Raw genomic sequence first — 27012 nt, 5'->3', positions numbered from 1 at the left:
CCTGGGTTTTCATTTCACTTCTTCCACTTACTGGATGTGTGCCTTCGAGAAGTTGGTTAAGCCTCAGATCTCTCATCAGCAGAATGGATTCTAATTTGTTTCCAAAGTTCTTGTGAGAGTAACATAAGATGATGAGACAACGGGCTTAGCGTTGCGTCGAAGTCATCCCGGTAGCTGTTTCACGAATGTGAAGTGAATGAAATGCCCAGCTAGTGAAAGACTGTATCATCATTATCATCATCCTTGGAGCTTTGTACATGGCATGTACCTGGCCACACTGAATTCGGCCAGCTTCTGACAACCTGAAGGTTTTAAGGAGATTCCTTCCATTCAGAGAAGAATCCTTTTATAGACTTCATTGCTTTCCCCAAGTAAAACTCGCTCGGGCAGCTGGTGCGTGAAATGCCCGTCAGTGACGTGTTTGGCCCCCATCAGGCCTTGCCTGCTGTCCTGCTCGCCAGGACAAGAGCAGCCTCGTCTTCTCTGGATTTTCGCTCCTCACACCTCATCCTGATGCTCCCCAAAGAGCCCTCGGTGCTGTCACAGAGCCCCGAAGAGGACACACACATCAGCTGGTTTCCTCGAATTTCACACGAGGTGGGGGGGGGTGGAGGCAGACTTTTAGGCAGGCGGGTCTCAGTTATTGAAGGAAGGGGGTTCCAAAGGGCTGTGGAGGTCCCTCTCCCTCTGGACTTTCCTTCCGCTGGGTTTCTGCCAAAGCAAGGGCAGGAGCTGAACACCCGAGAAACCCTCTGTGCACCTGACTTGTCCAGAGCCAAATGCGCAGCTGCCGAGCCTCTGGCCCCTGGCGGGGCAGCTCATGGACAGCAGAGTGGAAGCCGGCAGGACTCTCTGTCATCTTCTAGGACTAAGTGGACAAGGAGGGTGGACATTTCACAAATCACGGTGAGGGCTTCCCTGGTGGCGCAGTGGTTAAGAACCCGCTTGCCAATGCAGGGGACACGGGTTCGAGCCCTGGTCCGGGAAGATCCCACATGGGGTGGAGCAACTAAGCCCGTGCACCACAACTGCTGAGCCCGCGAGCCACAACTACTGAAGCCCGCGAGCCACAACTACTGAAGCCCGCGTGCCTAGAGCCTGTGCTCCACAACGAGAAGCCACCACAGTGAGAAGCCCGTGAACCGCAACAAAGAGTAGCCCCCATTCGCCACAACTAGAGAAAGCCCGCACGCAGCAACGAAGACCCAAACACAGACATAAATAAATAAATAAATTTATATTAAAAAAAAATCGTGGTGAGGGGAGTCATCCTTTCTCAGTGAAGAATCTCTTCCATTCCTCTGGAGCACCCTTCACCCATTTATTCCTTCCCCAGTGCATCTTCTGGTCAGTACACAGCCAGAACCAACTGGCTAAGCCACTCCAGGATTCTTGATCCACAGAAACCAAGATAATAAATATTTATTGCCTTAAGTTGCTGAGTACTGGGGAAATTTGTTACACAGCCATAGATCACTGATGCAGTGGTAAAAAGTCCCCAGAGGAAACTTCTCTTTGGTTGGAGCCTAGAGGCCTAGGCTGGGTGGCTGAAGGGGACACAGAAGATGAGGTCTGAGAGGGAAATGCCTGACTTTCTCTGTCAGAAAGTTAGGATTTATCCTATCGGCAACTTATTCAAGCTGGAGGATGTTTTTGCATAGAGGAGTGACATCACCAGAGCTGAATATGATATCCCTGGCATGAAATGGGATGGGAAGAGGCTGGTTGTGGGGAGGGGGAATTCCAGTTAGAGAGTTCGAGGAACAACAGTGCAGTTAAGAGAAGATGAGAGCCTGAACTATGGCAATGGCAGAGGCGGTGGATACGGAAGGACTGTCTTAAGACATGGTGGTTTGAAAAAAGAAATGACCAGTCTCCAGAGCCATCTAGTGCAATCCTGTGTCACTCTGCATTGTGTGGGGTAATAAAAGTGGGCTGAACTATATGACAGCCGTATATTCACACCAAGAGTATCATCACACACACACACACACACACACACACACACTCAAGATACTTAATCCCATGAGCTACAAAAGTGAGCATTTTGCAAAGAGGACTTCACGATTAGGAAATGTCTTACTCTCAGGATTTAATATTAAGCATTTGAAATTGTCTTTATAGAAACTCTAATGTCAAGAACAAAAAGAAAATAATGAACTCCCATCTTCCATAGGAACCCAAAGCCTCACATTTTTCCATGGTATAGAGGCCCCAGAAGATTAGACTGAACTATAGTGGGGTGATTTCCAGCTCTGTTGGAACACAGATTAAAGGTGGTTTCGGAGTGTTGGGAGATTCAAACCAAATCAGTATAGGCAGGGATATTAAATTCGCCAAGTACTCATCTGCCCCCGAAGCCAGTTACCTTAGGAAAATAACATCTATCTTTAGTATTTCAATAGCCCCACAAAGAGATGGATATATAAATGCTGAGCCATGAATCTTTTAAATGGCCACATTTCTATCCAAATGGTGAGGGAAGAAAACGTGTGTGTGTATATAAAAATATAAAACTTCCATCCTATTATCTTGAATGCATTGTACTATCACCACTCATAGCAGTATTTCAAAGTCTTTCTTATGGAAAGTAGAGCTCTAGTTGAACTAGAAGTTAAGCAGAGAACCAGAAAAATTCAAAACCAGTGGAGAGTCAAGGAACCAAATTTGATTTTCAAAAGGAAAACGTTTGTGAACGGTTAAGAGTTGGGAACCATCGTTTCTGTTTCTGAAACTAAAAATAATCCTTTCTTTTACTTTTACATGTTATATGGCACTTTAAGAGAAATGTTAATCTTCAAATAACTTGATTCATTAAACACCTGTTGAATACTCAATGTCCTAATAACAGGAGGTAAGACATGTCCATTGAGAGGAGTGATTCTCCTCTTAAAAGTAAAAGTGAAAATCTAAGTTCCTTGAGGCAAACACTGTGTTGTTGGCCACAGCAGTGCCGGGTCAACGGTGAGGCCTGAAAAGGGAATCACTCAGCGAACGCCCTTTTGAAAGAGGAATGGATGAATGAATGAACGAGTGGACCAGTGTCGGAACACATGTAATGTTAATGACATTGGACTTGTACAAATAAGAACAACGCTATACATTTCAAAAGTATGTCTCTACCGTCAGAACTCACAAATATTTACAACTGAAGAGTTTGGTGGAAGACGTGAAAAATTCTGATATTTAAGAAAAGATAAAAATGCCGAAAGTGTGAACTAAGTAAAGCAGCAGCAGCATATTTTAGGAACCTCGATGAAACTATTTTAGCAAAAAGCACGTTGCTCTAACTACAATGAAGAACACGGCTGTTCAGAGTAATTGTGTCATGGCGAAAAGAACTGAATGAAACGCTGCTCCTTCAAGACCATCAAAAATCTACTTCTGGCTCACGGTCCAAGGTGAAAGTTCCATGGAGGGAGCAAAGGAAAGGACAAAGAAACCACCACCATGAGTGCCTGCACCAGAGCTATTTATTAGAGTCACTTTTCCTTTTTTTCTTCTTAAAGATTTCATAACAATTGAAGTATGTACAAAGTCTTACAGCATTTACACCATAAAAGTGTCCTATGAGCTGACGAAGCCTAAGGCAGTGCTGCTGGGGGCTCCGGAGCGTGTATACAAGAGCAAGGAAGCTGGCCATCGCAGGTGGACTTCTCTGCTGCAGCAGCTGATGGACACCTAACCAGACCACCTGGAGGACAGGTTATGGGGGCAAAGGAACAAGCTGATATGCAGCGCTAGGGACCGCAGGCTGTTAAAGCTACCTGGAGTAGTGTTTCTAGTTTCCTAGAGCGTAACAGAGGTCCACAGCCCGACAGGTTAACACATGCGCGAGGGCGCAGTCATGCTGTGCCCAGATCTGGTTCAGCTACCAAAGGTATTGACTTGTGAATGGGAGGCTCTATACCGATATGGCTGGCATTTCCGTTTGTGTTCGTGTCTTCAGATAGCTCCCACCTGCCCAACCCCACTCCCCTCTCCCTTTATCAACAACAACAAGGGATGGAAGAGAATCCGCATGGGATTAGTTCTTGACCAAAAAACCAACTTAAAAAAAAAAAAAAAAAAAGACATTCAGTATCAGCTCTAGGGTGGCCATTCTGGCAACAGATTAACAGTGGAAATTTCTGAATCAACCTAAATCAGAACAATATTAGCAAACTCCGCCAACACCCAACCTCCGGATTTAATCACCTTCATTGTATCTGACTGTCTTTCCTTGGGGTCAGCATTACACAGAACCACCAACATTTTACACACCGAATCTGACACAAAACGTACGTAGCGCCGTCGCCCCAACCCTTACTTGAGTACGTGGCGAGCGGATGTCAATACCCACAGGATTAACACCGGGGTCCCCACTTTCTTCCTCAGAAAGCCCAGCCCGGTTCTCTCTTGGGTCAGTCACTATCTGTTTGGTAAGCAGACCCCATTTATTTTCCCACTGTTTCGGTCTCCAGTGTAGGCAGATTGGCTTTTTTTTTTTTTTTAATTTCAAAAAGATGCTACTCCCAACTTAAAAGCCAGTGGATAAAACTTTTAATTAAGACACCATAGCGCGGGATATAAAAACACAGGAACCACATAAATATTGAAGAAGTTGTATACCGTTTTCCTTGTAAACAGTTTTGCTGAAGATCGAAGCCCTAGTGTGAATCTGGCCTGGAACTTTTGGCGGATGACGAGCGATCGGCCAGGTTCTGCAGCGATGGTGGCCGAGGAGGACGCCAGGTCAGTCCCCACGTTGGCGGGCATGCAACTCGAAAGACATTGCACAACAAGCAACACAAAGAGAGTGGAGAAGCTCACAACACTGCCAGGAGACCTCACAAGCTCCGTAACTGCCGAGGCACGGACAGAGACCCCCCCCTCCCTCCGCTGCGCGCGCTTCCTCCTCTTACACGTGGGACACCTTCTGCGACTCTCTGGCTTGTTTGATGCTATACAACCACTTGATGATGCGAGCGTTTCTCTCGATCGCGGAGATGCCATAGGGCACCCGGTCATTGGCACTGTCATCGTTTCTAAGGTCACTGTTACTGTCCTGAGACTGTTCACAGTCCGAGCTGATCATGCTGGCGCTGCGGAAGTTGAGGGAGATGATGTCGGAGTTGGCGCGGGCGAAGTTCTCCATGCCCAGGGTTTCCAGCTCCTCGGGGTCCAGTCCGCAGTAGTTGAAGAAGCGCTCCACGTCGGCGTCCACCCGGAAGTACCTGTCGCTCAGGTCCGACTTGGACCGCTGGAGCGAGGGTCTCCGGCCCACCCCGCAGGCCGGCTCGGCCGCCTCGGCCTCGGGGGACCTGACGGCGGCCGGGGCGGCGACCTTGGGCTTGGGGGGCAGCGGCGGGGCGGAGCTGCTGCACGGGATGGCCTTCAGGGGCTTGGCGCCCGTCACCTTGCGGATGTCCGAGGAGCTGTGCGACACGTGCAGGAAGGAGTCGGGGGCGGGCTCGAGCGGCCGCCGGCCCACGTGCGAGCCGCCCTCCTGCGGGCTGCCGCGGCCGGGCGTGGGGCGCACGCGCAGCGACTCGGCGAACGAGTGCCGGTGCAGCTCGGCCGCGTCGGCGCGCGGCGCCGGCCAGTTCCGCGCGCCGTGCTTGTGGCCCGAGCCCGCGCTCGAGCCCTCCGAGCTGTTGAGGATGTTCTTGAGGATCTCGAGCTTCAGGGTCTCGCGCGGCGCGCCGCCCTCGCTCTTGGCGCCGCCGCCGAAGCCCTTGAGCGTGGGGCTGCCGAGCGCGCGCTTGGCGCCCGGGCACACGGGGGGCTTGGCCAGCACGGCCGGCTTCACGGGCTCCTGCTTGGCGTTGATGACCTCCTGGCTCTTGACGTACTTGGCCTTGTCGGCCTCCAGCCGCTCCACGGCGCTGAGTCGCTTGGGGTTGGGCTCCGCCTGCCGGCGAAAGTAGTCGGGCCCCTTGTTGAGGATGCGCAGGGGCACGGCCGACGTGAACGTGCCGGCGGGGCTGACCGGCTTCACCATGCTACCTGTCTGTAGGCTCTCCGTGGGCATGGCGGGCGCTCTCTCCCCGGCGGCCGTGGTGGATGCTCGTCTGCGCGCCTCCGGATGCGCCGGGCAGACACATGTGCGGGCGGCACAGAGGGCGGCGGGCGGTCCGGAAGCGGGTGTCAGCGGCGGCGGCGGCGGCAGCGCCTCATCTCCCGGCTCGTTCCACCGGCCCGCGGCTCTAGTTCCCTCGCCGCCGCGCCGGCCGCCCGGTGCGGAAAGGCCCCAAGCCCCAAGCGCCTTTCAGCTGCTTCGCCGCCTCCTTTCTCCTCCCCGGAGGATGTGGGAGTCTCCTCCAGGTCTTTGTGTTCGACTGCAGGCAGAGCTGAAACACACAACAACCAACCGCGGGTTAGGATGGGCCAGTGACATCACGGCTGCAGTAACAGCGGAGCCGCGCGCCCCCGCCCCGGGGCACCCCGCCGCCCGCCCGGGAGGGAGGCGATCCCGGCGGCCGCACGAGGCCCGCGCCCCGCGCTCCGAGAAAGGGCGGCAGAGGTTTCCCACGCGCCAGCTCCTCCCGCCGCCTTCCCAGCGGGGAGGCCCGCCTCCCGATCACGCCCGGCTCGCATCACTTATACCCAAAGCCCGGAAACGCTAGGCGAGTGCAGAAATGCGGGTCGTTCCCAGTTCATGAAATGCCGCTGGGTTCCTGAGAATCCCTTTGCTGCTTCAGGCTACAGCATCGGTGGCGTCTAATGTATCTCTTTTGCAAGGAAGCAAACCTTCAGACTTCTATCAATCTCTCCTAACACTCCAACAAGCACCCAACTCTTCAAAAACTGAAAAGATGGGCAAGAAACGGCAGTAAACACGAAAAGATTTTTTTAAGCGTCAACATGTTTATCTTATTTTTGCCAACCAAGATATTTGAAAACACATTCTCCTGCGCATGGAATGTGTATGAAGTTCAACCCATTAAACACAAGCTTATTTTTTAACTAAAACAAACAAAAACCAGACAAAAAACCTAGAAGTACTTCTAGATTAACCATATAAATAGACACGCTGATTATAAATGCTCCACGGAGTTTTCACACAGTGAACAGAGTCAAGTTTCTTTGTGGTATGTACCTTCCCAGATCCCCGAGAGAACTAAGAACACAATTTTAAGGTGTCAATCACACCTAAATATGTTACTTTATGGAAAAAACTTGCAGAACAGGTAAGCATCCATGGGGCTTATTTGTGGCTTTCTGAGCAACTTGACTCCCTCACACACCCCCCCCCCCCAAGCCCACTATAAGGAAACACTCATCAATACTCCCAATATAAATCCTGAGGGAAGCTTTCTACGTAGAGTGTAACCGTGAAACATTGATCACTGCTGGCAGGGAGCAGTGACAGACGCATCAGCCTTCCAAAGCGCTGGTGAAAGACCTCTTCGGCATCTTTGGTTGTAATTAGGAGAACTCAGAGAATCATGTAGTCAACTAACCTCTCAAATAACTAATTTACAAAATAAATCGGTATTACTATAAAATGATCTGCTCTCACGGGAAGAAAATGAAGTGTCTTCAAATAAGCTTGGGGTGAGGGGCTGATATTTTTTCCTTAATATCTTTTAAAACTCTTAATCTGTGAAGTACACCCACCGTCATGTTTTGTTAGAGACCATTTTGGTAATCTGCAAAAGGATTCGTTCTAATGAAAATATTTTCCTATGCAAGATGTAAGAAGACCCAAGGCCATTCCTCCGTAATGGTTTCCTTTCATTGTGCGGCTCTATTATGATACTTCAATTTAGTTTAAAAAATCACCTCCACTTCAATTTAGTTTAAATAATCACCTCCTGGGCTTCCCTGGTGGCGCAGGGGTTGAGAGTCCGCCTGCCGACGCAGGGGACGCGGGTTCGTGCCCCGGTCCGGGAGGATCCCACGTGCCGCGGAGCGGCTGGGCCCGTGAGCCGTGGCCGCTGCGCCTGCGCGTCCGGAGCCTGTGCTCCGCGACGGGAGAGGCCACGACAGTGAGAGGCCCGCGTACCGCAAAAACAACAACAACAACAAAAAATCACCTCCTCTCATGAAGATGAAGTAAGATTGTTTCTTTGAACATATTCTGAATGAAATACCACAGGAGGAGTGAGGATTTCTCTGCAGATCCTCGGGTCTGCTCATCCACCCTGGGTACATACATGTCACCCGGAGGACAAGCCTGGTCCTCCAGGAGGGGGCTGGAGCCAGAGCAGGCAGCGGAGCCCGGGCTCTGAGGCAGCCCCGCTGGCTCAGCCCCGGGGCACCCGAGAGCCCCCAGGATAGGCCTTGTTTCTCCCGAGCGCATATAACATCCTCACTGGTTACCTCTGCAGCTTCCAAAACGTGCCCACGGAGGGGACAGCGCCGGAAGGTTCACAGGCGGAGGGAAGGACACCACGGAAATCTGTGCCTGTGACCTTTGTGCCTAAGGACCAGCGGGTTATTTCCAGTTGCAAAAGAGGCCCATGGGAATACCGGCCGGTGAGCTCGTCTGCGCTTCCGGCATTCACCGCCCTTAGGAGAAGGCCCTTCGCGTGATGAGCTGTGGTTACCACGTGATGGTCACGGGCGGTAAAGCTCCCGCTGGCCCGCACCACCGTGTTCTTCTCTAATTCCATCCTATTCGGACCGGAAGCCCCACACGGCCACCGCTGCTGACCGACTTCCCAGCGTGCCGAGCTGTCTGTCCAGGGGGACTTCGGTGCTGCTCAGGACTCAGTAAAGTCATCTCTCTGCCCTCTCAGGACCGAGGACTCCCAGGCTTCTTTTCTAGGGAGCATTTCCCAGGAAGCTCGTCTACCTTCCGCCCTGCTTTCTGTCTTCACGGAAAAGGAGGCCTGAGAATGGGTGAAGAGCGTTGCCCAGAGGAGCCAGAGGACGGCCCCTCCAGGCACCCCCATTTTGCACGCCATCCACCTGAGGAAGCAGTTACTAGACACAAAACCAGCGTGAGAGTTTATGTTAGAAAAACAGTAATTATTTGTAACTGATTTACACTCCGTTTCCTTTCTGTTGCTACCCCTCTTGCGTCTGTCTTTCCTTTGTCGTTCTCAACTTCCCTAATAACTGTCAACACCCGGGTGATGTTTAGAAATGACCGTGGTCACGGCTGAAACGCTCTAATCTAAACTCCTGGAGGTGGGGAGGAAAGCGTCTTAGTAGGAGGCTTGAAAGCCACGGAAAAAGCTGTAGGAACTGGCTGGGTGCTACAGGATGATAATACGGTACAGTTGAGGTTTTCTACCTGTTTTCGCCAGCGCACTACTTCAGAAATAACGAAGGTGGCAAAGGCTGCTCCTTCTGTTAATTGTGATAGAATCCTTAACTTCTGCCCTTTTACTTTTTTTTTTTTTTTTTTGCGGTACGCGGGCCTCTCACTGTTGTGGCCCCTCCCGTTGCGGAGCACAGGCTCCGGAAGCGCAGGCGCAGCGGCCACGGCTCACGGGCCCAGCCGCTCCGCGGCACGTGGGATCCTCCCGGACCGGGGCACGAACCCGCGTCCCCCGCATCCGCAGGCGGACTCTCAACCACTGCGCCACCAGGGAAGCCCTGCCCTTTTACTTTTTTTTTTTTTTGCGGTACGCGGGCCTCTCACTGTTGTGGCCCCTCCGTTGCAGAGCACAGGCTCCGGACGCGCAGGCACATGGCTCTTCGTGAGCGCCATGGCTCACGGGCCCAGCCGCTCCGCGGCACGTGGGATCTTCCCGGACCGGGGCACGAACCCGCGTCCCCCGCATCGGCAGGCGGACCCTCAACCACTGCGCCACCAGGGAAGCCCTGCCCTTTTACTTTTTGGTATTCAAACAGTGTTGGCAGGGATGGAGCTGTACAGACCCACCCAGAGTTTTGGAGTGTAGACTTTGGTGTGACGCAGACCAGGTACATTCAAGACACCTGGAGACCTGGAGCTACCTCGTGATGCCACAAACATGATAACCACGGCCTGTGTTCAGGGAGTACCAGGCACGTGGTCCTCTAATGATGGCGGCCTCGCCCAGGCCCGGGCACCGGTGGGAGCAGGCCTGAGGGGGCCTCTATGCCTCTTCATCTTGTTTCAGGAAAATTCGACCTCAGCCACGTGAGGTTTCATCAGCAAAAGTCATTCTCCGGCCCTGCCTGGTCCCTCATGGAGGGCTAAGGAGAGAGAACACAAGCCTGACGGAAGCTTCCATTCACAGACCATTTTGCCTACATTTTACCCCACTGAATATCCATTAAAAAATTTCGTGAAAGCATAAAATGGATTGGAGAAAAAAACGTGGCAGGACCGAGGGAGAGAGCGGCCCGTGGAGTCAGGGCAACGTGAGCTCAACAGCAGCCCGGGCGGGGGTCGTCGTGGGCAGAGTTCCCCCAGCAGCTGCTTCCCGGTGGAGGAGCAGGGCCAGAGGGGTCATGTTGTCTGCATGGGGAGGGCTGATGGGGCACAGAGCCAGCCAGGGGCAGAGGACACAGGGGCAAAGACACGGTGACTCCTGCTGGCTCTAGGGACGCCTCTCAAACTTGAATGAGCCTGTGCATCCGGGGATCTGCTGGACACCCCAGACTCTGCACTTCTCACCAGATGCCAGGTGATGCCCGGGAAGCCGGTCCAGCCTTTGAGTGGCAAGAGGAAATGGAAGGAATCTCACTGCTGTACCAGCGAGCATGGGAGTCGGTGCTAGAGGCTGGCACGGAGAACGTGAGCCGGGCTTTCTTGTCTCTTACATGAGTAAAAGTCTGGGGCTTTGGGGACGTGGAAACCGCAATCCCGGAGAAGTGAAACTTCCAAAACCATAGTGGCCTGGATCCGTCTAACTTCAAATCTGCCAGCTGCCCGTGGGGGCCGTTAGGTAGAGAGCAGGACCCGGGCTGACGGGTACCGCCGGGGAGACGCAGCGCGCCGGCTTCGGAGCATTTACAACCCTGGGGGCAGGGTGAGGGATAGAAAGTGAGCCGCCCTACACACAGTTTGCGTGAAAGCGGCGTAAAGCCAATTTCCTGTAACCCAGGCAACGTGAGCCTCGGTGCCTCCGAGGTCAGTCGGATCACAGTGACTGTGGCCTGTGTGAAGGGGCCTCCAGCTACGGGGCTGCCGCGGGGAATGGCTTTCGCAGTTGACACAGCAAACCCAGATTTCTGTGTGGTGTCTCTTGATTTTAAGATTCAATCAGAGAAAACACCGTGGGCCATGTGCTTCCGGTAAAGAGAGACAATTAAGGCCCAATTGATCTTTACATTCCAGGCAGGAAGAGAGTCCTGCGGTTACAGCAAGCACCCTGGGAATGAACAGAATCCCAGATTCACCTGTGGAAGTTTCTCAAATATGTGAAAACTGGTCATTTCTCATGTGTTATGGCAGGAGAAAGGTGGAATACTGCTTTAAAGAGGGAGTCTAATTCCACTCTGAGTCACCTGACATCTCGGTGTCTGGATCTCTTCTATGAAAATGAATGTGTTGAATTCGGTGAGCTTGAAAATGCTTTCCGCTCAAACATTCTTTTTTTTTTGGCTGCGCTGGGTCTTCGTTGCTGCACACGGGTTTTCTCTAGTTGCGGCAAGCGGGGGCTACTCTTCGTTGTGGCTCTCATTGCGCTGGCTTCTCTTGTTGCGGAGCATGGGCTCTAGGCGCGTGGGCTTCAGTAGCTGTGGCTCGTGGGCTTCAGGAGTTGTGGCTCACAGGCTCAGTAGTTGTGGCTCGCGGGCTCTAGAGCGCAGGCTCAGTAGTTGTGGCGCATGGGCTTAGTTGTCTGCGGTATGTGAGATCTTCCCAGACCAGGGCTCAAACCCGTGTCCCCTGCTTTGGCAGGCGGATTCTTAACCACTGCAGCACCAGGGAAGCCCCCGCTCAAACACTCTTGGAGGCAAAGAGCAAAAGAAGCAATTTACCTTTGAGGTTAATAAGAGCTCTGGAAGGATTGATTCTTCTAGTTACGGATCACAAAACATTTACAATCTGGGTAAACTTGTCCCATGTTGCTTTCTGATTTTTTGGGGAACAGCATCTGTGCTTATTGACTTTAGCCATAAGATTCCAACTTGACTGGGTCCACCTTCATAACTGTATTCTTGGTTTTTCCCATTTAAGAGCAGAGAAACCTCCTTATAACTGAAGTAAGAATGCAGGCTCAGATTACACCGTTAACTTTGAATTCTTTACAAATGTAAGAGAAAAGCACTCAAAATCTAAGAGTGCTGAGTCTAATTCAGCTTACTGAGTTGTCGGCTGGGTTGAATCAATCAATTAGTAGTACCTAGTGACTGAGCCATTATGTGTAACATGTAAAGAAACAGGAAAGTCATGGCAATTTAGAAAAAAGTATTCGAAATACATACAGTGAGTATTAATTAAACAGTGTTGATCAGTGTGGCAGGACTGTCACCAATGCACTTCCCCACCAACCACTTCTCGGGAGTCAGATGACAGAGCAGGAGGGAAGAAAGGGAGTAAAGGCAGGACGTAGGGCGCCCATCCTCAGGGGAGCTCCCCACTGAGTTCGTGGTTCATTCAAGAAACCTGAAACACAGCCGACAGCCGGTGCAGAGTGCCGGTGGCGGGGGGACGGGGACAGGCCTGCTGGGGTGAGGCTGGGGCCGCCAGACTTTGGATTTCACGCAGAGCGATGGGGGAGCCCTAGAGGGGGATCCTGCATCAGTGACAGGGTCAGGTCTGTGGTTCTAAGAACTCCCCTGGCTGTGGGGAGGGACCAGGACGAGAGGGGAAGCAAGAGCAGCTGCAGAGAGGCTGGGCAGCGCTGCCCAGGGGAGGGAGAGGCAGTGAGCCTGGGCGGTGGCCCCCTGGGCACGGCCCCATAAGGGCTGAGTAGCCTTGGGTAGGTCACTTCTCTATCCCGGGGCCTCGGGTTTCCCATCTCTAAAAATGGGGGTAATGATACCACCTACCTATGTGGGGCACTTGAGAAGGTTAAATGAGGGCACAGAGGCACTTCTCATTCACGTCACCCTAATGAGGAGGGGGTCTTTGGGGACAGAGAGAAGTGTGGACAATTCCAAGAGATGCCTAAGACCTGCACCGGGCCGAACTTGGTGTCGGTCTGGTTGTGGAGGGTGAGGGAGCTGCTGAGGAAGATTCCGGGCTTCCTGCTTGACTGCTGACACGTGGTGTGTGGGCAAGAAGCACACGCTCTAGTCTAATCTTCCCTCGCTTCCTCCTCTGCACCCCGGGCTTGAGCCAAACAGAACGGCGGCAGCCCCTCCAAGCCAGCTGTGCACGTTCGCACATCTGTCCTCCCTCTGCCTGAGGCGATTGTAACCAGCAGGGCTTCGGAAGGAAAGTTGTCGTCTCCCTAATACGCATCGCAAATAGTTAACAATGTTGTGGCCATCGTGAAAATTATATTTAGAAGCAAGATGTTTCCCTAAATTAAATGCTTAGTTCTGTAGGTTAAAGGAAGTAATGGGGCTTCCCTGGTGGCGCTGTGGTTGAGAGTCCGCCTGCCGATGCGGGGGACGCGGGTTCGTGACCCGGTCCGGGAGGGTCCCACGTGCCGCGGAGCGGCCGGGCCCGTGAGCCGTGGCTGCTGAGCCTGCGCGTCCGGAGCCTGTGCTCTGCAGCGGGAGAGGCCGCAACAGTGAGAGGCCCGCGTACCGCAAAAAAAAAAAAAAAAAAAAAAGAAAGTAATGGCACTGCATTTGGAATATATTAACTTATCCATTTAAATTAATATGCCATGTTTTTCACCATTTTCCCTTTTCCTTCCCTTCCTAACGCCATTCACTTTATTAACTCCTTTTATGCTGTGAAAATAACTTGTAAAGAGTGCAAAGTGAAAAGGTAAACGGGGGAGTAACAAAGGCATGTATCCAAAAAAGACGAAATTTGCACACGATAAATTGAACGGAAACTAAGAAATGAGAGGCCCAAACACCTGGAAGCATTAAGTCAAAACCACCGCCCTTTCAGGACCTGTTGTTTTTTTCATTTACTGAATGCCGTGCCTCCTTGCGTACTGCCTGGTGAAATCCCTCAGCGCCTAGAATCCTGATGGCCGGGATCGGCTCTTTTCTGGCCTCAGTGTTGCCATCAGCGGTCAGCTCCGATCTGTAAAGGAAATAATCTTCCTGCCAACAACGCCCTCGCTTTGTATATTCTTGGAAACCATGGACTTGTCCTCACAACATGTAGACTTTTGATTCCGGTGTCCTAGTCATTTTTCAGCTTACTCTTCCAGTTGGCTGGAGTAGGTCTTCACGTGTTACATAATAAGAAAATCCTTGCCCTGGGTTTTCATGATTTTGTTTTCATTTTCCACCTGTTGGGTAAACCATCTGTCCACTTTTCAGCAGGTCCTTTAAGCCTTGTTTCTTTTGACACATCCATTCTCTGCAGCCAGAGGGGAGAAATGCACGTTCGAATAGTGAAGGGATGCCAAGAGGCCGACTTTACCTTCTAGGCCTTCGTGGATATGGACCAAGGAGTAATGCCCTCCCAGGGCTCTCCTAGGGCGTGCTGGACACACGGGTGAGCCGGACACACTTGCACAGGCGTCTTGATAAACGCGTGGAAATGACTGACACTCGTGTACTGAATTACGGCAGCAGCCTCCAGGTGGCACTGTGAACTGAGCAAATCTGCAGGGAAGCACGGAGGGGGTACAACTTGTTTCCCACAGCACCTCCCTGTGATGTCAGGGAGCAAAGAAGGAGTGGGAGACAATGTCACCCAAGGAGCCGGCATCGGGGCTGACTCGGCTCTTTGCTCAGAGCTGTGGTTTGGACCTTGGCGTGCGCCTACCCTCACCCCAGACAGACTGAGGCTGGATTCAGGACCCCTGCCCACCTCCAGAGAGCCTGACCCACGTCTCCTGGAGCTGATGGAGACTGGCTGTAGCTGGAGTCTGAGAGGTCCAAAGAAAGAGTCTGTGCTGGACCCTCCACCCAGGACACGGGCCAGAGGAAGCTGCGTTTCCACGAGTCCAGGGGTTTCCTAGGCCACACGTGAACTTGGGGAAAGGTGGTCTAGGGTTATCTTAAAAGGAACTGAACCCAAAGAGTCACCCACCCTGAGAGAGCCAAGAGCCCTGCACTGAGGGGAAGGCCGGGAGCACCCCCAGTGGTGGGAGATGTGTGGCTGCCCCCAGGGAACCCCAAGCTCCAAAGAAAACGAGCTCGGGACTCCCCCATGCCCAGGGGATGCCGGGTGTCAGAGCCGAGAAGAGGACCCCTGAACTCGTCCCCCCGCACGTCCGCAGACCCCCATGGACCTGCAGCCAGGTTAGAAGTGACGCCGAATACGGAGCCCGAAAGGAGCTGGGAAAACCCTCAAGGTTTATTCAGCTCCTCCTCCACCGAGGTTTCGAAGCCAGGACAGGCCTGAGCTGGGAGCGGGGGGCCCAGCTGAACCAGGGTGAGAGGCTGGAGGTTTTCAGTCGTTCATGCCTGAAACTGACCTGAGGACTCTGAATTATTTAAGACAAACCGAAGAGGCTACGGGTCGCGTCGAGAGGAGAATTCAGGGTGCGTTCTTAGGGCCTGAGAAAAGAGGACACTCGCTTCCTGTTCGTCCCCTGATGAATCCAGGCCAGACAGTGGAACCGGTCCAGGCGGCGTCCTTCGGGGTTTCTGTCTGTCGGCCTGCTGATGCGGAGCCCGCCCCTCAGTCCAGAGCCAGGCCCAGGGTTCAAGGTCAACCGCGTTTACTCCGGAGCCCGGCCACTCACAGCTCCGCGACCCTGGGCGCGTTGCCCGAGCTCGGTGTGCCTCGGTTTCCTCCTGATGGTGCGCTGACCGCAACGACGCCCACGTGTGCTGGGGCTGCCGTGAGAGTCCCGCGAGGCCGCGCGCTGAAGGGCCGGCGTGCAGCACCGCGTCTGTTCAGGCGATGCGAGCTGTTATTGCCTTTCGTCCCCCCTCATCAGGTTTCACGCTTCACGGTCACTGAATGATCTTTTGTCTTAAAATGATTCCACTGGTCTCAGGTGAGAGCGTGTGTGCTATTTCTGTCAAAGTGGGTTGACCAGGCAGTTTCTATCTACAAGGTCACTCGCGTGACCCCATTTTTATTTGAGCTACAACAAAAATATGTGGTTTCAATTTTCAAAGCAAACAGTTGTGCGAGTGAAACAGCCTAGAGAAAATAATAAAGCCATTATTAAAAATGAAATCAAACCTAAGGCTGATAGGAGAAAAAGAGCCGGTCAAATCTCAGTCTGGGATGGAGTCTTGACTTGGATGTCATTTTCCAAGGTCATTTAGGAAACTCGTTCACAGGCTTCATTTTCATTTGTAAATAAGTCCATTCTCAAAAGAAATGTCATGGGTTTCTTTCAAAATGCCCTTCTCTTATTTAAGACAATTACAGGTAAAATGAAATCGAGAATCAGAAAAGAAAAAAAAAAAAAATCACATTTCTGGTTCAACAGTCTTCCGTGGCCAAAGGCAGAGAAAGTTTTGCCATAACAGGGCCACCAGCTTGTGTCGGTGTCGGGGAGCCCTGCCCTGCACTCGAGATCTCAGAAGCCAGCACCCAAAATTGTTTGGAAACACGATGGCTTCCTTGATGGAAATAATGACAAGTAATTAAAAGCACGGTGACTAGAATTCCTAACGACCGAATTCCAACAGGACTGCTTGCCTTGTCCAGACAAACAGAAAGTGATCCCATTCTCGGCCTCTTTGTCCTCTCCCGGAGGGCGCTTCACCGGGCTCTGTGTTCGGCTGTGAGAACGTGCGAGGCACAGCCAAACTCTGAACGAGAGCCCCGGCCCCTCGCGCAGGCTACTAGCCCCTTCAGGTCCCAGGCTTCGGGAGAACGCTAGGTGACGTGAGGCTAAGAGAAAGCTGGCTCCCCACCTAGGTGACCAGGAGCGCACCTTCCAGCAGCAGCAGTGACATCTCAGCGAACCCGAGGACTGTGAACTTTAGGAGCAGCTCCTGGAGACGCCGTGCATCCATCATCCATCATCCATCCTCACAATTACTCGCCTACGAGGGGCCTGATCCCCCTGTACCAGCAAGAGGGTAAGTACTTGCGAGTGGTACCCCGACCCGAATCCAGGGCTGTGGACGCGGCGTCTGGCTGTCCCACTGACATGGGTCGTAGGCACCCGTAATTTGCATTTTTCTTTGGCGTGTGAACTTGTACGTACTCTACGGCAGCTGTAGCAGGGTGGCAATATAGACAGAAGCTTTATTTGTGAAAATATTTTCAATTTCTAGTGAAATAAGTATGTATTAAATATGTGTGTGAATACGTGTGTAAACACATACGTGTGTAAATACTCTGAAATAAATATGTGTTAAAACGGTGACACATATCGACTTGCAAGAAGGAAAAATAAAGCAGCAATTTTGGGGGAGTGGACCAAGTTCACTGGGAGTGTATTAGGAAAACTGGTATTTAAATTATGTTTAAAAATTAACCTGTTCATAATGACCATTTCCCGTTAAGCACATATGATGTACTAAGTGCACAGAGAACTGTACTGATGCAGCTTAAAGGTTTTACGATTCAATCCCACCAACATCTCTAAAGCAAGTGTTATTCTCCCCACTTCACAGATGAGGAAAGTCATGTCCAGAGAGGTTGTCTAAGACACTCAGCTACCAGGTGGCTGAGGGCTCCACATCCTGACCTGCACACCTACCCCTCGGTCCACCTCTCCATGTCACACCCTCATTCCAGCTCTTAAAAAGATGGGTGTGGTGTAGTTCTAAATGGTTCACATTTAAATAACCTAAGTGCATTTACATTCGGAAGCCACACTAATTGTAGTTTAGTCCCTAAGCTCTAAGATCTACGCTCTTGACCATTCGCTGCTGAGTACTGGCTTCCCCCAGCCGGAAGAGGAGGACAAGACATCGCTTCAACTTCTTCTTTCGTCAGCTAATCATGTTACTTGCTTACAGCTTCAGTGCACAAGCAGAGAAGGTGAAATGTTTATCAGCTGAGTTCCATTCATTTAACTTTCTTTCTTGACACCAGTGACTGCAGATCCACCAAAGTTAGCTGAACTCTGATGAAAATCATGAGATTAAAAAGAACAACAAGCAACAGAGACTGTGTTTCATTCTGTCTACAGCGCGGAGCATCTGCAGAGTAGGCAGAACTCACTTTTTACTGCCATTTCTACTAAAGCCCCCAGCCGTGTACCAAGTAGGCCCTCACTAAAACGGGCACCCAGCTGAACTAAAATGCAAAACCCTCAGTAGACTACCTAGCACGTTATTTTATATTATAAAAGCTCAATGATGCCCTCAGATAAAAAACCCAGGAACCGAACCTCAGGATGCACCATTCAGACATTTGAAACAACACTCCAAGTGCCTCCTTTTGATTGGAGAGCTTGGGGCACCGGCCCACAAACGCACAGAAACTTTCTTCACAGCTTAACGAACACATCAGCCCTGAACTGTGCTTAGAACACAAATACGGTCCAAAGGGAAATCAATACAAGGTAGAATTTTAGATGATTTTTTTTTTTTTTTTTTTTGCAGCACGCGGCCCTCTCACTGCTGTGGCCTCTCCCGGTGCAGAGCACAGGCTCCGGACGCGCAGGCTCAGCGGCCATGGCCCACGGGCCCAGCCGCCCCGCGGCACGCGGGATCCTCCCGGACCGGGGCACGAACCCGCGTCCCCTGCATCGGCAGGCGGACTCCCAACCACTGCGCCACCAGGGAAGCCCTACAAGGTAGAATTTTAAAGCAGAACCAGTAGGTTCTGCTTTTTTTTTAAAAAAAACGAATGAATACTGTTGATGTTATTTGCCAAACAAGACCTAGAATTATTTTCCATCTCTGGAATCAATCTTAGTGCTGGAAAAGTTCAGCAGTTGTTAAAACAACTAGTTCCTTGCCTCAAGTGTACTCAGAAAAGATAAACAGTATTTTCTCACTCTTAAGAATTCAGACTGGGGCTTCCCTGGTGGCGCAGTGGTTGAGAATCCACCTGCCAATGCAGGGGACACAGGGGTTCGATCCCTGGTCCAGGAAGATCCCACATGCCACGGAGCAATTAAGCCTGTGCGTCACAACTACTGAGCCTGCGCTCTAGAGCCTGTAGGCCACAACTACTGAGCCTGCGTGCCGCAACTACTGAAGCCCACGTGCCTGGTGCCCGTGCTCCACACCAAGAGAAGCCACCGCAATGAGAAGCCCGCGCACCGCAACGAAGAGTAGCCCCCGTTCACAGCAACTAGAGAAAGCCCATGTGCAGCAACGAAGATCCAATGAGGCCAAAAATAAATAAAAAATTTAAAAAAAAAAAAGAATTCAGACTGAATTCTGGGACGATTTAAAGTAAGACAGGCAAGTCTGTAGATACCTATTTTTGCAGCACGTATTTTCATCTTTAGCACGTAACACATCTCACGTAAACCATTTTCGAGCCTAGAACGGCATGAGGTAAGGCTTCACCACAGTCTACGCTGGAAATGTCATTCTGGGGTCCAAGCGACAAGGAGCTTGGCAGTGGCTGATACGGTCACCGCACCTTGCCTGGGCCCGTTCCAGCTCTGCTCCAAGCTGGCCGGAGTGAGAGCAGCAGGCAGGCGGCCAGACCGCTATGCTCTGCGGCCACAGGCCCTCCCTGCCCGTCCACCCACACCTGCCCCCAGGGCCCCTCCTCCCGGGAGCGCTCTCTGCTGCCGGCACCCCCTTATTCTGCCCCCCCCCCCCGGCATCCCCCAGCCCTCCTTTGCCTGGCCTGGACCAGAGCCTTGCAAGTGTCCCCAAACGCACTGCAGAGTCTTTCCTGACCTCTCGTCCTGCATCCTTTCCCTCCTCCCGGGCACTGCCCTTCTTCCCCCAGCCACGGACACCTGGTCAGCCCAGCGTAGCACCGGACCCTGCGGGACAGCAGAGCTCAGAATCTCTTGTAGGGACCCCTGTCTGACATGTGTCCAGCACAGGATGTGTGTTTGCCCCAATGCAAAAGAATAAAAAGCTAAAACTACCACAAAGGCTTTGCTTACTTCCCCACCTTCCTGCTCCGGCTGCCAAAACAAACAAACAAAACAAAGCCAGCTCACTGAAGAGTCTCTCTAAGGATGATGATAATTTAAAAACCTATATTAAAAGTAATCTTGATAAATACTTTAAAAGCTACAGACACTGCTGGATGGACAGAGCAAATCTTTCATGAGATCTGAAAGCTGCCTTCCACACTCATTCCAACACAAGACGCTCTTTTACCCTATTCCTTCATGCTTTTCTTTTAAAGTGAAACGATCTGCCTCTATCTTGATTCACTGTTTCTCATTCCTGTTTACTAAAAAAAAAAAAAAAAAAAGGCTCATCCAAAGTGAAAAAAGGGAGTTGGATTTTAGAAATAGGTTTTTTTTTTCCTCAGTCTCTATCATTGTTTAAATTTGTTTAGTGAGAAATGAAATTGTCTATTATTTTTTTAACAAGAAAGAGGATTATTTTGCTTGGGGCGAAAGGTAGTTGTTGATGTTTACAGCTTCCTGGTATCTGAAGCTTTTGACTCTGGGCGCGTCACTTAACGGCTCAGGAGAGACACGCAGTGGCAACCGTTTATGGGGACTCTTCCTTCTGCGAAACCCCCGGCCAGATGCGATGGGCACCTTAGAATCCGCAAGTATCGTCTGTCCCACTTAGCAGATGGGGAAACTGAGGCTCGGAAGGTTTAAGTGGGTTGCCCGAAGCTGGTCAGTTGAAGGAGCAACCCCAGGTCCTTCTGTTTTCTAAACCTGTGCCCTGGTACAGCCCTCAACAGGCATGGAAACGTCCCAGGAACGGCCCTCAACGGGCATGGAAACGTCCCAGGAACGGCCCTCAACGGGCATGGGAACGTCCCAGGTGCGGCCCTCAACGGGCATGGAAACGTCCCAGGTGCGGCCCTCAACGGGCATGGAAACGTCCCAGGTGCGGCCCTCAACGGGCATGGAAACGTCCCAGGCTGCCAGGGGTGAAGAGGGGCTGGATTTGGATGTGAGCCTGGAAGGAAGGGAGGAAAGCACAGTAGCTGCCACCCTCGTCCCCACCCGTAGCCTGGAGGATGCCAGGCCTTCGGCTGCTTCCCGAACGAAGCCTCTTTCCTGCTGTGGCGGCAGGAGCTGCGTGCCCACTACCAGAGGAGCCGGAGTTCGCAGTACTTGCTGTGCCAGAGGAGGAAGCAGTGAGGGGGAGTTAAGAGGCAGGAAGATGCTCTGGAAGCTCTACGGGGAGACGGCATTCCTAAAATACAAAGAATAGGCCCACTAAATCCAATTTGTGGCAGTGACAATAAAAGCCCTTTGGTAAGATTCTCTAAGGAGCTCTCAAAATTTCACTGCTCCCTCGGTGGGAGGAAATAAGTTATTCTAATATCTTGCTAAGGAAATTAGAATGTCTTCTGAACAACAGAAAAATAACAATCTAGTCATCACCTGATTTGATAAAAATCAGACCTCCCTGCACCGGCCTGGGGGATTGGGCCTGCATCCTCCAGGCCACAGAGACCCACCCAATACAACAAAGACCACTTCCTGTGATCCCCCCCACCCTCGAGGGACAGACCCCCAAGGGGGCATGTTTATACAGACGGAAGATCTAGAACGCACAAAGCACCAGTTAGGTATGTTTACCGAGCATCTACTCGTGTCAGGCGGTGAAAGCAATGGACGCTCTATGGGGCTCACAGATAGGGCATAAATAAATGCAATATGCAGCGTGATAAGTCCAGGTGCTAAAAAGAAGGGGAGAACCAGGATTCCTCAGGGTGGAAACTACTGCCCATTTCAGTAGTGGGGGACAAGGGCTGCTGGTGTGTCCCAGGAGCTTCGAGAGGAGGTGAGGGCTGGAGGTGTCAGCAGGATCAAGAGAGGGAGTTTTTCTTTAAGACGGTAGCAGCGACAGCACATTTGTATGTTGACAGGAGCGGTACCGCAGAAAGAGAAAAACCAACGCACAGGATGCAGGAGAGAGATTTCATACGGAGGCACTGAGACCAGGGAAAAATACAAATGAGAAACAGAAACCTTAGCACAGGGGTAAGTTCTGGCTTACAGGCGTCAGGAGGCTCTGCGGGACTTTTCATAGCTGGCCCGGGACATCGGAGGAGACCTCTGGAGGTGATGACGGCGCTACAGCAGCGCCAGGGGCCAGCACTCCTGGGGGTGAGGGCAGTACCTGTTCGGACCCTCCCCGGAGCCTGAGCTGGGCTCGGGGCACAGAGCAGCTGCCGGGGCCGACGGACGAGAAGAAGGGCAGTGCTGCTGCTGCCGCGGGGATACAGACCCAGTGAGTCAGCAGTTACCTTCTAGTGCAGATGCTGAGCTGTCACGGCAGCAACACTTAACAGTGCTGGGAAGCAGCAACTCCCCATTTGTTTCTCCTCCTGCCAAAAGCAGATCGTCGGAGGAATTCTAATTCTGTCTCCCAGCAGAGAGAGGAAGAACGTACTGCTTTTGTAAATTTAAGGTTTAACCACGGGGAGTCAGAGGCCGCAGGGAAAAACAACTAAGGAGTCGCAGAGTATGTAACAGCCAAGGAAGGGAATGCAGTCCTTCAACAAAGACCGCTCAGCGCGTGCCGTGGGCCAGGAAAGGCTGATGTGCCTAAGACAGAAGCAGTGTGGCCGTCAGGACATTCACGCTGTGCCAGCTGTGGCCCGCACAACGCGGTGTCAGGGCGGGGAGACTCCAGGGGACAAGGGCAGGGGAGCACCCGAGTGGAAACAAGAGGGCAGTAACCCATAACCATTGCGGTGGTGAGACGGGGAGAGGCGTCTGGGAAACAGAAGACAGAGGACCGAGCGGGGTAAGAAAACAGCAAGGAGAAAGGGGCCCAGAGCGCAGGTGTGACCCTGGAGGACAGCGTCCTGGCAGAGAAGGGGCTGGCGGGGCCCATCCTCCAGGGTCTGGGGTCAGAATAGGAGCTCCGCGCTCCCAGCTCGACTCTTTTACTCCCGTGTGACCTCGGGTCTCTCTAACCCTCGGGTCCCTCGCCTGCACCACGGGGATGAGAGCAGGAGCCCTTCCCGGTGTGTTGGGGGTAACACGTTAGCCACTGTCCTTTGTAATGAGCTAGAGACGATGCCATCAGAATGCCACAGACTGTAGAGGCAATTTGCAGATGGATTTAAGGAAGGATTTTTAAACAATTAAAACGGTCCCAAACTGCTATTAACTCCTTTGTAAAGAGTGAGCTTTTCACCCCAGAATGGGCCTGTGCAGACGAAGCCTTACCATCAGCCCAAGAAACTTCAGAGGGGATTCCTGCAGTGGATGAGGGGGTGGCAGATGAATGGTAAGTCCTGTGATTCTTTGAAACTTTTTCTCACTGCCGATATTTAATCTACTGTGTTCCAAGCAAGAAGACAGGGACACGAGGACAGAGAAAACACGCAGACAGAAGGAAAGCTTGAAGATAAACTGTATGTAAGGTACTGATCACTGAACGAAGAATTAAATGGAATATATTAAGAACGTGAAGTGGATAATTCTCCCAAGAAACAGAGAGTAAAGAAGAGGAAGGTATGAGCGAGAGGTGGGGTGGCTGAAGAGACAGCAGGACCCAACTGTGCTCGGAACGTGGAGGACCCTCCCTTCCGCTCTGTTCTAGCCGACCCGGATCTGCAACACGGATGATCTCTTATATCCTTTATGGCCTTGAAATTCTCCTACTTCTTACGCAGGCTGTCGCTGTCTATAGAACGTGCAGAGTTCTTTCAGCAGCGCACAGACTCTGAAACTGCCCATGAGTTTACAGCCTGATGGAGGGAATCGCTGTCAGGAACCATTTACGGGGCTGAGGGGTGATGACCGGGGCTGAGGGGTGATGACCAGGGCTGAGGAAGGGGGCACTGGTACCTGGAGGTCAGAGGCAGCCCCTCCTGTTACCAAGGGCTGGATGGTCCCTGTAGTAGACGTGCGTGCTAACGGCAGTTATACTGGCGTGTAACGTGTCAGCCTGTGTTTGCGATCACGTCACCCCAAGTTCTTCAGAAGACATTTAGCTGGCGACTGCAGTTTAGTAACCGACTTACGAAATTCTGCAGTCAGGGCCTGGTATGTGTGCAAAAGGAAGCCACGGGCTCCGAACTGGGAGACGTTGCCAGAAACCACTTCGGATGCGGTGCCGAAGTCTCCAGTCGAACGGCTGGATTTGTGTAATTTCTCCTCCGTTAGCTTAGAGGGGATCCGACGCTTCTGCGACATTATTTATTCTTTATTGATTTCTACAGAGAGGGGATTGGACTTTTCTCTTTTGTTTAACAGCCTTAAAGGTAGATGGAGGCTTTTAAACGTTCATGTTCATCTATTTTACTTACTAAGGACCTCTAGATCACTCCATTCGCTGTTTCTAGAACTCAAGGAGGTTAGAGCTTTCCTGTGTTTATATCTAGAAAGACACTGCAATAAATGAAGCCAATATATACACTATAAAGACTAAACTGCTCCTTTTATCAAGCTACAAGTGACCATTAAAATAAAACTTATCAGGGCTTCCCTGGTGGCGCAGTGGTTGAGAATCCGCCTGCCGATGCAGGAGACACGGGTTCGTGCCCCGGTCCGGGAGGATCCCACGTGCCGCGGAGCAACTAAGCCCGTGAGCCATGGCTGCTGAGCCTGCGCGTCCGGAGCCTGTGCTCCACAACGGGAGAGGCCACAACAGTGAGAGGCCCGCGTACCGCAAAAAAAAAAACAAATAAAAAAACAAAAAACTTATCTTAGGGAGACACTGGAAAAACGAAACTATATAAAAAAGCTATGGTCTATCTCAGAAAATATTTCAGCAGTCCGTTTCTAGTCTTTGCTCGGAGAACTATTCAATATTCAACTTCTCATTTTTCAATTCCAGCTTTTTTCAAATATTATGATAAACACTCTAAAGTGACCTACTTGCCCTGACACCTAAGAAAAGTGATGTGTCATTCCAAAATCCATTTCTCTCACTTGCAAGGCAAGCAACAATACTTCTATAGTCGTCCTTCTCTGCCAGATGGGAAAGTCTCTTTTAAAGAAAAATTTCAAGAAAAAAAGTTATTCTGAAAAGTATCAAATGTTCCCTTCTAGCTGGGTAATTTGGAACAGTCCTTGGGTGCAGCTCTCTAGCTGGAACCGGAGTGTAGACGGGATACTCACGACGGAGCTGGGCAGGGAACTAGGCAGTAAAGTGATGGAAGGACTACAGAGGTTCTCAGAAAGCAGCGTTATCCGAGAGGGCACCTGGCCGAGACCCCTACAGGCGCAGCAACACGGAGTGCAGAGCGGATTTTTGGACCCAAGTGGGTCTACGTTTGAATCTTGCTTCTGTATCCTCTAGCTCTGTGGCCCGGGGCAAGTCAGTTCCCTCTAGGTACTTCCCTTTTCCTGTCTGTAAAGTGAGGATCCTAACAGCACCTTCCCCACAGGGTGGCTGTGAGATGAGGGGACACAGAGAGCGGAAGGCACTCAGCATGGGGCCCGGCTCACAGAAGGCAGGCACTGAAGTTTTACGGTCAACGTAATCGAAAGCACTGAAAGTACCTATAGGTATCACTGGAAAACCATTTCCCTGGTCCATGTATTGTTTTCAAGTCACACAGACGTCCCAGATGTTCTTGAAAACAAGAAATGCATCAAAACAGAATCTGTATCTACAAAAGATCTTCCTGGGATTTTGAGAGGCGTTGCACTAAATCCGTTTAGCGATGGGGGAGGAAGTGACATCTTTACTGGATTGAGTCTCCCAGTTCTTTAACATGGTATGTCTCCCCATGGATTTAGACCTTCTCTGATTTCTTTCATCAGAGTTCTAGAGTTTGCAGCACATGAGTCCTATATGGGTTTTGTTAGGTTTACACCTAAATATTTCATCTTTTTGAGCCATTGTAAATGGTTCTGTATTTTTAACTTGGGCTTTTCCATGTGCTCGTCACTACTAGATAGAAATACAATGGACTTTCACGTGTTGATCTTGGATCCTGTGATCTTGCCAAATCACTTTTTGAGTTCTAGGGTTTTTTTGTTTGTTTTGTAGACACCTCGATATTTTCTAAATAGACGATCATGTCAGACAAAGTCGACAACAACGAAGCAGGTAGGAGCAAAGTGGGCTGAACAATAAGGGAGAGTTGAAGAAACGCGGGCACCAAGCAGAGCTGCCCGGTAGCTACAGGCAGACACGCACGCGATTATTCGAAAATTCCAAGGCCAGGCAAAGGAACTGGACTAGCTAAAGGGATTTTGAAAGAGAAGGAAAAAGTGGGAGGAATCACTCTAGCACTCAGTTTCTCGACTTATTATACAGCTATAGTAATCAAGACTGTGGTATATATTGAGACAGACACACAGATCGACAGAACAGAGAACCCAAATATGGACCCGGAGGCACAGTCGACTTATTCTGACAAAAGTGCGAAAGCGATTCAATGGAGGAAGAACAGTCTTTCCAACAAATGGTGCTGGGGGGGTTGGACCTCCACAAGCACACATATGAACCTTGACCTAACCCTCATCCCTCATGCCAAAACGAACTCAGAAAGGGTCAGAGATTTACTTGTAAAACACAAAACTATAAATTTTTTAGGAGATAACACAGGAGAAGATCTTTGGGATCTGCTAGCTCGATGAAGGGTTCTCAGATATGATATTAAAATCTTGATCCATGAAAGAAAAAAAAATTTGACTTAATCAAAATTTTCAGAAAAACTTCTGTTCTGTGAATGACCCTGTTACAAGGATAAAAAGACAAGCTACAGACTGGGAGAAAATAGCTGCAAAACACATATCTGACAATGAACTTACACCTAGAATATATAAATAACTCTCAAAATTCAACTTTAAAAACCCAAATAATCCAATTGGAAAATGGACAAAAGTTATGAAGATTTTAAGAAAAGGGCTCAACAAAGAGGGCATTCGAAGGGCAAACAAACACACGAAAAGATTCTCCCCAGTACTAGCCCCGCGGAGGACAGTGAGCTATCACCACACACTTGTGGGAGGAACTGAGATGAAAAAGGGACCCCACCGGTTAGACGCTGGGAAGAGGCAGAGACACTGGTCCACCATGGATGTCGCCAACGGCGCCATAGAACACGGCCCGGCCCAGCAGCTGCACTCCTGGGCGTCGATTCCAGAGAAGACGAAAACCACATCCACACAAGAC

General features: G+C 51.1%; 1 protein-coding gene across 5 annotated transcripts in view; it reads right to left on the bottom strand.

Moving 5' to 3' along the window:
• Positions 1-4519: 4519 nt before the first annotated feature.
• Positions 4520-27012, bottom strand: part of FAM110B (family with sequence similarity 110 member B) — a 133177-nt gene continuing 110684 nt past the window's right edge. For 4 of the 5 annotated variants that reach the window (XM_067017331.1, XM_067017330.1, XM_067017333.1 and 1 more), the window contains one exon: positions 4520-6332. In XM_067017331.1, coding sequence (XP_066873432.1) covers positions 4901-6013 — 1113 coding nt within the window. In that variant the 5' untranslated portion in view covers positions 6014-6332 and the 3' untranslated portion in view covers positions 4520-4900. Of the gene's footprint in view, positions 6333-20921; positions 21115-27012 lie in introns of all 5 variants that reach the window. The other variant, XM_067017332.1, reaches the window with a different exon arrangement.

The sequence above is a fragment of the Kogia breviceps genome, chromosome 17 (assembly GCF_026419965.1).
Source record: "Kogia breviceps isolate mKogBre1 chromosome 17, mKogBre1 haplotype 1, whole genome shotgun sequence".
Taxonomy (NCBI): Eukaryota; Metazoa; Chordata; class Mammalia; order Artiodactyla; family Physeteridae; genus Kogia; species Kogia breviceps.
This window is presented reverse-complemented; position numbering and strand designations above follow the sequence as displayed.